A 12500-nucleotide genomic window follows, 5' to 3' on the forward strand; every position below is an offset into this window, starting at 1 on the left:
TGTATCTGAATATTTCCTTATTTTTATTTTGAGAGACGAAACTCATTTGTGAACGAGGAGTGGAGCTATCATTATTATATTTATTTGTTTTCTTTTCACCAGATAGACTATTTAAAATTCATAGTTGATAATTCTAATGCCATTTTCTCTCCTCGTTGTACAGTAATGAGAGAGAGAGAGAGAGAGAGAGAGAGAGAGAGAGAGAGAGAGAGAGAGAGAGAGAGAGAGAGAGTAGTGAGGAGGGAGGACTGAGATGGAGGGGTGACATTGAATTGAAAAGGGGAGGAGGGGTTGGCGCAACACAGAGAGAGAGAGAGAGAGAGAGAGAGAGAGAGAGAGAGAGAGAGAGAGAGAGAGAGAGATGGGAGTGATAGTGGAGGGAGGAACGTGTGTTGGTAAGGTATTCTTTTATTATTATGACTGGAGGAGTAAGGGACGATGTACGAAAAGTGAGAGATGAGATTTTAACTACTGACGATGGAGGAGGGAGGGAGATTGAAGAGATAAGAAGTGGTAGTAGTAGTAGTAGTAGTAGTAGTAGTAGTAGTAGTAGTAGTAGTAGTAGTAGTAGTAGTAGTTGTTGTTGTTGTTGTTGTTGTTGTTGTTGTTGTTGTTGTTGTTGTTGTTGTTGTTGTTGTTGTTGTTGTTGTTGTTGTTGTTGTTGTTGTTGTAGTGGTGGTGCTGGTGGTGGTGGTGGCGGTGGTGTAGATGGAAGCGGTGGTGTAGATGGTAGTGGTGGTGGTGGTGGTAACTGATGATAGCAACCGAAAAACAGGTAAACGAAAAAATAAGAAGGGCGTTCACAGTAACATCAGAGAGAGAGAGAGAGAGAGAGAGAGAGAGAGAGAGAGAGAGAGAGAGAGAGAGAGAGAGAGAGTTTTATTAGGGATAATGACTGCTTAGGTTGGCGGCACAGAAAGTAAGCAAGAAATCCAGTAAATAGAAGAATGTGCTGAACAAAGACATTATGAGAGAGAGAGAGAGAGAGAGAGAGAGAGAGAGAGAGAGAGAGAGAGAGAGAGAGAGAGAGAGAGAGAGAGAGAGAGAGAGTGTTTGCAAAAAATATATATATAATGATTGCACTGGCACTGAGAAGCATTAAGGTTGTTGTGCCACTCCCGGTACGGTTGGCAGTCCTCCCGGGCCACTCCCTCCCTGCAGCAGTGCCATTGCCAACACCGCTAACAGTAGAGACCCTGGAATTAATACTCTTGGGGGAGGCGGGGTGTGGGGGGAGAAGAGAACATATCGACAGAGAAATAGATGGATAGTCAGAGAGGTAAGCAGATGAAGGGAAGGATGGACAAAGACTTGAGGACAGAGACAAATTTATCACTAGACAGGGGGAAAGAGACAGAGAATTATTAGAAAGAAAAACAAGCAGGGTTATTTTTAGTTTGGTTGCCATAAAAGGTGGGGGAGTAAGGGGGAGAGAAAATGGGGAGGGAGGGAGAGAGGGAGGTGGGAGGAAGACGTCACTATTGCAAGTCTATAAATCTGTTGGTTGGTATTATTGTTATCGCCATTTCCCCCTCCCTCCCTCCCTCCCTCCCTCCCTCCCTCCCTCCCTCCCTCCCATCCTCGACCTGTAATTGTATCCTCACGTTCTTGCTTTTCCTCGCTTTTTCATCATCATCACCATCATTTCTCCTTCATTTTCACCGTCTTGTCTACACTCCGTCCTACGCACCTTCACTCACCAGGTGCAGCTGTTGTTACCTTTAGTGTAGTGCTCCCTCTCTCCGTTTTCTTTTCTCCACTCCCCGCCTCCCCCTCTCCTCCACTCTCTTCTCTTCTCTCCCTCTCTCCCCTCCACATCACCTTCAACTCCCATCTCCCTCACCCCCAATTCCTCTCCTTCCTTCTCTCCACCTACCTCCTTCCTCCATTTCCCCTTTATCCACATTTTCCCTCCCTTCCATCCACCTTTTTTCCTATCCTTCACTTAACTTCCACTCCTCTCACCCACTCTCCTAATCGTACCCACCTGCCATCCACCTCTCCATCATCTCGTCCTTTCTATCTTCCCTCCTCTCCTCCATTTACCTCCCGCCCCCTCTCCATACCCCCCACAACAGAAGCGTCACCTTACTCAGCCACCTTTAAAGGACATCACTGGACATTCCTCCTCCTCCCCTACCCGTAAGCCTGTTGTGGTCACCCCCATGACACTCCCAGTCTGTACCACCTGTCTGGAAGCATCATAGAGGGGCGATTACTTGGGCTCTAGCGTCACCTGTTCTCTGTGTGGGTATGTGTGGGGGTGTGTATGGGGATGGGGGGTGGATGGGTAAATGGGTGGTGTTGTCTTGTGCCCTGAAGCAGTGGAGGGCTCAGGTGTGTGGCTGACAGGTGCATTCATGGTGATTCTGCTTGGTGGTCGCAGTGGTGGTGGTGGTGGTGGTGGTGACCTGTCCGTATTCAGTCCGCAGTGTTTTTATTGAATATTGGAATGATGATGGCTTGATATCACCACGCAAGATATTCCTTATAATACTGAACAAAATAAATGAAGCGATGATCGGTAATAATGGGCAGTAATCTTATCAATGTACTAAGAAGTCTGGATTCACTGGATGCAAGTGTAGCAAGGGTGTTTACTTCACGTGCAGATGTTTTGATATTGGAGGAACGTGAGATTCTGTCAGCTGCACTGTCATTGGTGTGTCTATTTATGTTGCAGCCACTTGTGTGATTATGTGGAGGTACAACTTTTACTTTTCATCTTCCCGAAAAGAGAGGCATGAGGTAGAAAAAAAAATTTCAGCAATTTAGGAGTGTTTGGTAGTGCTAGTGAACCTCAGAGACACTGCCATGGGTCTGCTTGTCATAATAGGTGGATATGTTTTCTAACACTACGAAGGTTTACTTGAAACTATTCCTTCAATTTATGTAACCCTTCAGATATATTGGTACTACTGTTTTTTGAGTCTGCCGCCACTATGATACACGCGTGTCGCTGTTACTAAGGTAGTGCTGCAGCGTGCGCATCGCAGGTGTGAAGGACGGGAGGCTGCTGCGGTGGTGGCTGTGGTGGTGTGGTAAGATAGACGGCAGTGTGGTATTGGTGTGGGGCGGCGGAGGTCACAACAGCCTCACAGGTCCGTGGACAGCATTCTCTCGGCATGGCGAGGCAGGGGCGAGGCGCTGCATTAATAAAGGGGCGGCACTAGTTGGTAGGAGCGGCCAGGCCTCGCCGCCACCTGCCGTCCCACACGGGTGACTCCTAACTCCTCTGCGCCTAATGAAGGGCAGCGCGTCACATGTGCCTCAGTGGCTCATTTAATTTCAATTCTACATTGTTTCATACACCTCATTAAAAGATGCTGAGCGGAACCAGTTCTGCTCCTGACTTGCCTTCCTGCCGGGTTTGCTTATCGCAGCGTCCAAGGCGGCGCCAGTAGCCTGTTTGCCACTCCGCACGCAGCCTCGTTACTTCTCTTAATTAATTCTTCCATATCAATTCGTTCATCTTCCATACCTTGTAATGTCATCCAGTCTCGTCCATTTTCAGTCTATTCCGTCGCTTCATTCCATAAAGTTACGCTTGGCTCGTAATTTATTGTAAAATTCACGAAGAGCCGTGTGACGCACAAACAAGTCCTTCACTGGGAACAGTTCCACTCGCCCTCAGAGTCAAGACTTCATAAGAGGAACCATTGTGGCGGCGCAGCAAACAGCCTTGTAGTGCAATATAACAAAATTCGCCCACATAGTTCCCAAGGGCGTCCCTTGATCAGTGCCCCTGTGCAGCTCCCCACTCACCTTCATGTTGTAAACACTTACATGACACTTGCGTGCACCCACCACTGTTCCTGTTAGCGACCTGCAGTGTCATCTGAAAGCTCCAAGGCATAGCAACACGGGTATTTTATTTTTTCTCTTTTTTTCGCGAGCAGGTCTCAGTATCCTCTTCATCAGAGAGCCTCGTTAATTAGCAATACGCGTCCTTTGTTTCACGAATAAGCTTCAGTGTTGTCTTGATCAGCGAGCCTCATTTTATAACAACACGGATCCTTTTTCACGGTCAAGTTTTAATGCCCTCTTGACCAGCGAGCTTCAGTTTCAAGCAACAGGATGCTTTTTGCTGCCGAGCTTCAGTTTCAAGCAACAGGATGCTTTTTGCTGCCGAGCTTCAGTGTCTTCCTGATCAGCGAGCTTCACTTTATAGCAGCATGAGTCACGAGTACCTGAAAAAAAAAAAAAAAAAAGACGTGTTATATGGAAGAATGGTGAGGTTGGCGCGGCGCCCATGTGTTGTGGCACACCCGAGCTGCCACTCCCACACTACGAGACGCTGATGGTGATGGTGGTGGTGATGGTGAGGCGTCAGGTTCTCGGAAGGGAAGTCACAGGTGCCAGGTGTGTGTGTGTCAGCTTTAGAATTTGTCCTGTGAGGGAGGGGGGTGGCAGAATAATGGAAGTGTTCGGAGATAAAGGGAAGACGTAAGGTAGGAAGGTGACGGCGAGGAAAGGAAAAGAGGATATGGAACAGTCTCTAGTAGTATAAATGTACCTGACAGAGAGAGAGAGAGAGAGAGAGAGAGAGAGAGAGAGAGAGAGAGAGAGAGAGAGAGAGAGAGAGAAGTTCCCCATTGAAGTCCATATTTTATCCCTGGCGACTGTTTCTCCTAATGAAGGCCTTTTTATGTACCAAACGACTCCTAATTATCACTTCCTTGTCACAATGACCCTGACAGTAAATCTGACGGTGATGATTACGATGACAGCAAGTGTGTGTGTGTGTGTGTGTGTGTGTGTGTGTGTGTGTGTGTGTGTGTGTGTGTGTGAGCGAGCAAATTATAATCACGGCAATTCTGGCAACCCATGCTTAAGACGACACTCGAGGGGTGTGAAATGTGAGATTCCTCTATAATACCTAAGAGGAACCTGCTCCTTCTGCCGTGGCGCCATGTGGCTCAGCGTTAAATGTCCGTAGGTGTTCCTGCCCCACCCGCTTCCTCCACACACCGCCCAGTCGCCCACCCCATGCGTGCTGCGGGGAAGCCAAGCGAGGAGTAGGAAGGAGAGATGGATATTTTCCTATTCTTGAGGCTTTGACGCAGTTTGAGTACAAGGGAAGTATTGAAGGTAGAGGACAGGAATGTAGACAGGAAGGAAAAGGAGATAGAAATAAAGAACAGGAGAGAGTATGGGGGGGAATAATTAGGTGGTGAGGAAGATTCAGTCCTCTCTACGTGATTGGGGTAAGTGGGAACATGAAATTACTACGACAGGCGTTCAGAATATGAAGTGTGAAAAGTGAAAAACTAGCAACAGGAAACATGAGGACAAACGACACGGTTATCAAGATGGCAGTAGCTATGACGATTACGGTGCGTCAGGCCGTGAATTAAAGATGAAGATTCTCAGAAAATTGCGTTTTGTCTCGTATCCTCTCATTTTCTTTTTTTTTTGAGAACTACTTTGACCTTGCTCTAATTGTCCTACCACCAGAAACTGCACACACACACACACACACACACACACACACACACACACACACACACACACACACACACACACACACACACACACACACACACACACACACACACACACACACACACACACACACATCGCACTGAAGAATCCTTGGTTGTATTTTATTATTTGCATATTTATTTATTTTTGTTTATTTTTTATCTTTCTTTGTTTTAATGTGTGGCTCTTTGCGTGTTTCAGGAGGAGGTGATGGGCAGCTCGCTGTACCACTACACTAACATGGTAGATCACAGCGAAGTGGAGCAGCTCACCTCCTTCAAGAACCCCCACCACCCTCGCCGGGCCTTCCTTCGCCTCAAATGTACCCTCACCAGCAAGGGCCGCTCCGTCAACTTCAAAAACGCCACCGACAAGGTCATTGTCTCCTCCTCCTCCTCCTCCTCCTCCTCCTCCTCCTCCTCCTCCTCCTCCTCCTCCTCCTCCTCCTCCTCCTCTTCCTCCTCCTCAGAAAAAAAAAGTTGATTGCTTCTCACCATCTTTTTTTTATTATTATTGTCTGTTTAATTCTTCCATATTCTTCCATATTACTTTTTTTTTTCTCTTTCTATTGGATCTCACATGAGCTCCCTCCAGCTTATTTTTCTTCTTTCAATACCTTTGTTCTTCCCCGTATTTCCTTTGTTTACTTATTTGGTCTCGTGGCTTCATATCCCGAGTCACTAAACTTTATATATGTATCACATGAATGAAGGAAAACTTTTAAGATAGTAAATGTTATATAACTCAGTTATTGTGGTGCCATGGCAGCTCATCATTCTTAACCTTTTGACAGATAATGGCTGTATTTTATTTGCCCGTGAAGTTTTTATTGACGAAAAAGAAAACTACAGACACTAAAATGTTGAAGCTACTCCATCATTTGTGGTGTCAGTTGTGTCTCTCAAAATTATACTCGTAACTTGCTCAACAACATTCTATTAATCTTGAGTGGAGACCATAGCACTCAGAAGATTAAGGTTGCTGTGGTGCTTAGGACTGGTGTTGTTATAGTGGAGAGGAGCGTGACTGTATGTGTGTACGTGGCTGACAGGTGGTGCAGGTGATCGGCGAGGTGGTGGGCGAGAGGGCTGAGAAGGCGTGGCTGGTGGCCCTGGCGATACCTGTGCCGCACCCCTCCAACATTGAGTTTCCCCTCGACAAGCAAACCTTCGTGAGCAGACACTCGCTTGACATGAAGTTCACCTACGTTGACAGCAAGTGGGTCTCCTCCTGCCTTTGTTCATTACTCCCTCATTCTCGCTTTCTCCTCCCCTCATGTTGATTTATATATATATATATATATATATATATATATATATATATATATATATATATATATATATATATATATATATATATATATATATATATAATTTTTTTTTTCGATAACTAACCCCCTACTTTAACATTCATTCATTAATTGATCTATTTTTTTTTTTATTAGTTTCCCTTAATATTAAATTTCGTTTGTGATATTAATTGATTTATAATTCCCATTGGTGAATATTATCATTGTAGTTCATGCATAACTTTTTTTGTGTGTAATTTTTAAATTATTTTTTTAACGTTGCATTTTATTTATATACACATTTCACCTTGTTTTGTTTTTTTTTTCGACTGATTCACCAAGTTTAGTATAATATTCCCAGAGTCATCTTACTAACTTCTAATTAATGCCATATGTTCATACCATCTACACATTTACACACTGCATTCCTCCATTAACCGCTTGTCAGTCTCTTCCCTTGCCTACAAGTACCTTTATGCCACACCTCTTGTCTCCCGCACCAGCTGCCTTCACCTGCCTTTTTTTTTTTTTTTTTTTTTTTTTTTTTTTTTTACTGCTTCTACCAAATACCTACTTAGCAACCTACCTATCCATTGTTTCACTTACCTTCTTGTACACCTTGCCTCTCCTACCTGTCTTCTTACTCACCCACCTATGTACCTACTGTTTCACCTGTCTATAACTGCCTTTCTTTTCATCTATCTACCTACATATTTTTTTTATGTATTTGCATACATTTCTTCCTCATATCTTTCCTACCAACCTACCTTACCTTACCTTACCTTACCTTACCTTACCTTCCTTCCTTCCTTCCTTCCTTCCTTCCTTCCTTCCTTCCTACCTTCTATTTCGTCTCTTTACACCTTCCTTCCATCCTTCCTTCCTTCCTTCCTTCCTTCCTTCCTTCCTTCCTTCCTTCCTTCCTTCCTTCCTTCCTTCCTTCCTTCCTTCCTTCCTTCCTTCTTTCCTTCCTTCCTTCCTTCCTTTTTTTCTACCTAACAACATACCTATTACTTCACATCCTGTCCACCTGCTAACTCTACTTCGGGGTTACAGCGTGAAAGAATTCTGTGGCTACATGTCGGAGGACTTGGTGGGCCGCTCCGTGTACGAGCTGCACCACGCCCTCGACACTAACCTCATCCAGGAGGCCTACAAGAACCGTGAGTACTCGAGTCTGTCTTGTCTTGGGGTGCACCGGACTGGTATGTAGGACCTGAGGGAAGGGGTGTGTAGGAAGGTGAAAGAAGGCAGGGAGGATAAAAAGATTCGATGAAGGGGAGAAGAAAAATATTGGTTGGAAGGGAGGGAAGATAGGGAAAGAAAGTGGGGAAAGATGGGATGAAAGGAAGGAGGCGTGGAGGGAAGTTAGAATGAAAAAAAGGTAGGGGAGAATAAGAAAAGATGTAAGGAAGAGAGGGTGAAAAAGTGGGAGGGAAGGATGGAAAGAAGAAGCTGTGAATAGGTGAAAAAGGAAAGAGAAAAGGTTGAAAAATGGAAAGAAGGGAAAAGGTAGAAGGAGGTGAGAGAAGAACGTGAAAAAGTAAGGAGGTTTGAATGTTAAGAAAAACTATAGTCTGATCTTTTAAGTTTTTGTTCTTGTTCGTGGAGAGATTCAAACTTTTATTTTTTTATTTTTGAGGTGAGTTGGGCAGAACTGACTTGTTATTCTTGAACTTGGCTTTTGTTAAAGTTTAAAGAGAGACGTTGAGCATTCTCTCTCTCTCTCTCTCTCTCTCTCTCTCTCTCTCTCTCTCTCTCTCTCTCTCTCTCTCTCTCTCTCTCTCTCTCTCTCTCTCTCTCTCTCTCTCTCTCTCTCTCTCTCTCTCTCTCTCTCTCTCTCTCTCGTATGTATAAGCTGCTGTGGCTCTACAGGTTCTCTGTTTGACCTGACTTCAAAGAGGAGTATGATTTTAACTTTCCATATTGACATACTGTTGGGTAAACCATAACACACACACACACACACACACACACACACACACACACACACACACACACACACACACACACACACACACACACACATATTACCTAACAGGAACTGACCAGCCTTTCTCTTCTCCGTAGTAGTCTTCGCTTATCGCCCCATGTGTTACGTCAATTGTTCGTAACTCGAGCGGCCTTATCAGCCCGTCCCGCCCCTCCAGTCATGTCCCTAGCACGTGCAATACCCAGAGTATTGACGTGCCACTTCCATTTCACTACTGCCGGGCTGATCCGCTCCTTTTCTGCCCAAACTGACGGAGAGAGAGAGAGAGAGAGAGAGAGAGAGAGAGAGAGAGAGAGAGAGAGAGAGAGAGAGAGAGAGTTTAAGCTTTAGTAGTGTGGGGGATAGCAGCAACATTTTCTATGACTACTAGCAAGGAAGAGAGTGTGGGAAACCCTTACCCTTCTCTCCCTCTCCCCCCTCCTCTCCTCTCCTCCATCTCCTCTCTCCTTGCCCTCTCCTCCCTCCCTGTCGTCTTCCCCCTCCCTCCCTCCCCTCGCAAGACGCTCGTCGTGCCAGTGTGCTGCACAATTAACGACCCTGGGCTGTCTGATCATCCCTGCCACGCTGCGACGACACGGGAAGAGCGATAAGGGAGGCGGGCCGCGGGGCAACTTGCTTATGTAACTCTGATTGATATCGGATTTATACTTCCCCTGGGGTGACACTGTGTGGAGAGTGGGTGAGGGGAGCGGTGTGTGTGTGTGTGTGTGTGTGTGTGTGTGTAATATGACCACACATAGAGTGCCGTACAACAGGCAATATGGTTAGCTAGTACAATGCAGTTAAAATAATACAATAACAATGCAATACACTAACAGTACTATTGCACAGACTTACACAATACAGTAGCCAAAAATATTGGGAGTTCTTTAGTCAACAAGATACACTACCCAATATAATTCTAAGCCCTTTATAATACTGTAGCTTATAGAGTACAATACATTTCACCGGAATGATACATCTTACAGAGAACTTAATTCATCCCTTCAGTCATTGAATAATGTACTCACGAGTCTATTATTGATTCTCTCACCTTAGAAGCTTATTACTGTAAGTGTGTGATTCGGACGTGCGGTAATGGAATGCTGCTCTCGGTTAGTGTTCGTAGGATCTCGCTTTGCTGGTACTGATGCTTCTAAAGGCTCCACTCAAAAAAAAAATTAATAAATAAATAAAAATTCCACGCCTTATCTCTTACATTTAATTGGTTTTAGCTGAAATTCTCTAAGAGGGGGAAAGTGCAAGGGTGTTTTCATGGTTTTTAGTGAGAGTTGAACGTACTCATAAGAGCACGACTAATCATCTCTGTGACCTTTTAATGTAAGTCTGGTGAGAGAATAAAGCGTTAAATAATACAAGCTTAAGACTTGTTGCTGCTGCGGGACTCAGAGAGAGAGAGAGAGAGAGAGAGAGAGAGAGAGAGAGAGAGAGAGAGAGAGAGAGAGAGAGAGGCAAGCAGAAGACATGGAGGGGGAGAGAGGGGCACTATATTAAGACTTATCAGAAGAGTGAGAGGTGAACGTCCTCCCTTCACAGTGATGCATAGAAAATGGGGTTACTTGGATGGCATAAGAAAATGGTGCGTGGGTGAGTGAGCGGGACGTGGCCCACTCTTGTTTTACGCAATGCACTGGAGTGGTGAGGAATGCAAGGTGCTGCTGGCCCACTTAAATCATCAGGAGTCTTTAAGCCAATTATTATTATTTTTTTTTTTTCGACGGCAATCTTTATATTTCAGCTTTTTTTTTATTTCTTTATTTTTTTTTACTGACAGCTTTAGGAAAATTGTTGAATAGTTTTCTTCGTTTTTCCTGGACGATAACCTGTTTATTTACGTATTTATTTATGTATTTATTTATTTAGCAAGCTAGTTAGTTAGTTGTGTATTTATATATTGCATTGCCAACACTAGCGATGTAACTTCCTTGACATTTACTGTGTGTGTGTATGGCGGTGGGGGGTGCATGTAGTGAGGAGGGATAAACACACACACACACAGCACCACCACGAGAGCCTAGTGAAGCAGGAGGCGGCGCGGCAGTTAGGGGAATGCGTGCGGCGACTAATTAGCCTTGTTATTAGAGCCATTGAGAGTCGCTGTCTGGGCTCGCATATTACCACCAGTCAGGCCCCGAGTTAGTCCGCCATTACGCTCCATCACCCTGCGGGAGCTAATGAAGGAAGGTCAGGCAGCGCGCGAAGAGGCAGTGGAGGAGGTGCAGCAGTTCCCGGCGTGGTGATGGGCAGCGGGGTGACGTGAGGGAGATAAGTGCCGCCAGAATACCATATTTTATGGCACCCTCACGCCACCCTCGTAATTGTGTCGTGAATATTTTATGTGTGCAATTGTCGTGTTATTATCGTAAACAAAGGTGTGATGTAAAGACCAGGTTTTTTTTTTTTTTCTTTTTTTTTTTCTCTCTCTCTCTCTCTCTCTCTCTCTCTCTCTCTCTCTCTCTCTCTCTCTCTCTCTCTCTCTCTCTCTCTCTCTCTCTCTCTCTCTCTCTCTCTCTCTCTCTCCCTGAGTGTGTTAGTAATTCTGTGCTCGTGTGTGTGTGTGTGTGTGTGTGTGTGTGTGTGTGTGTGTGTGTGTGTGTGTGTGTGTGTATGTGTGTGCTTGTGCGTGCGTGCGTGCGTGTGCGCGCGCGTGCGCGTGTGCCAAAATAGCAGGTGAGGTAAGGTGGGCGCGGCGCATCATGTGAATGGCGGGGCTTGCAGGGGGTGTCTTGGCGCTGTATGGAGGCGACACCTGCGTGCTGGTGCAGTGTCCTCCACCGGTGGCTGTTGGTGTGCCTGTGCTCGCCTGCACGTGTGTTGGTGATGTTCTATTTATCCTGTAGACGTGGCCTTCTGCGTGAATACTGTGTGCTTGTCTACGCCATTATGTGTGTACGTATGTATGGCTGACTGTTCTTCCCGTGTCCCCATTCCTCCTTACCTCGCGCAGCCAAAAATCGGCACGTGCAGGCCATGTATCTTGTGGAGCTTTACCGGAACACAGGAAGGGCGAGGTGCGTGTCTCGGGCTATCTATACACTCACAGGGGTGACATCCCCTTTAAAGTGCAGCGGGTTAGACAGGACGTCACACCCTGCCTCATTATACTAAGACGAGAGACATATCTTTTAATAGCAAAAAATAAATAAATGAATAAATCCAAAGACCTCATAAATGTTACCTCTTACAGATCACTGTCTGGGAAGTGTGTAAATACGAGTATAGCGCCTTTTACTGTATCTGATAGCACCGTCACCACCACCCACCCCTGCCTCCGTCTTCCCGGTCCACCACTTAATCTAATCACTCTAATCCGCCTCGCCTAATTCCCCTCCCGGCCATCCGCGTCCTCACTCGCTCCGCTAATACCAAGCAAGAATATAAAACTTCCCGGAAAGCCTCGCCAGACCCAAGTGGAGAAAAACTTACCGGGTAATTGGCAGTGCGCCTCAGACTATAAAGAGTGAGGCGCTGGAAATTAGTATTAGAGTTAAATTAAGAGTCTCAGGCGTTATATAAACTGATCCAGAAAAAACGCCTGATTATTGTTTTTTCTTAATAATTTGACGGGCTAGTCTCGCCACAGCTCGATAATGCGAGGAAGGACATTTCTTTCCCGAATCGCCTTTTGAACAAACAGAAACGAGAACAAAGAAATAAAAAACAACTTAATATCCAGCTCAGGGAAATTAATCTGCACGAAAATATCTGGAGAACCTTTTTATCATCCCCGTCATT

At 45.4% G+C, this 12500-nt stretch overlaps 1 protein-coding gene across 1 annotated transcript in view; it reads left to right on the plus strand.

Annotated features, from left to right (window-relative positions):
• Window positions 1–12500, plus strand: part of LOC135093649 (neuronal PAS domain-containing protein 4-like) — a 170359-nt gene that overhangs the window by 54705 nt on the left and 103154 nt on the right. The window contains 3 exon segments of the mRNA XM_063993108.1: window positions 5686–5859; window positions 6536–6702; window positions 7829–7935. Of these exon segments, the coding sequence (XP_063849178.1) occupies window positions 5686–5859; window positions 6536–6702; window positions 7829–7935 (448 nt within the window).

Source organism: Scylla paramamosain, chromosome 3, assembly GCF_035594125.1.
Source record: "Scylla paramamosain isolate STU-SP2022 chromosome 3, ASM3559412v1, whole genome shotgun sequence".
NCBI lineage: Eukaryota > Metazoa > Arthropoda > Malacostraca > Decapoda > Portunidae > Scylla > Scylla paramamosain.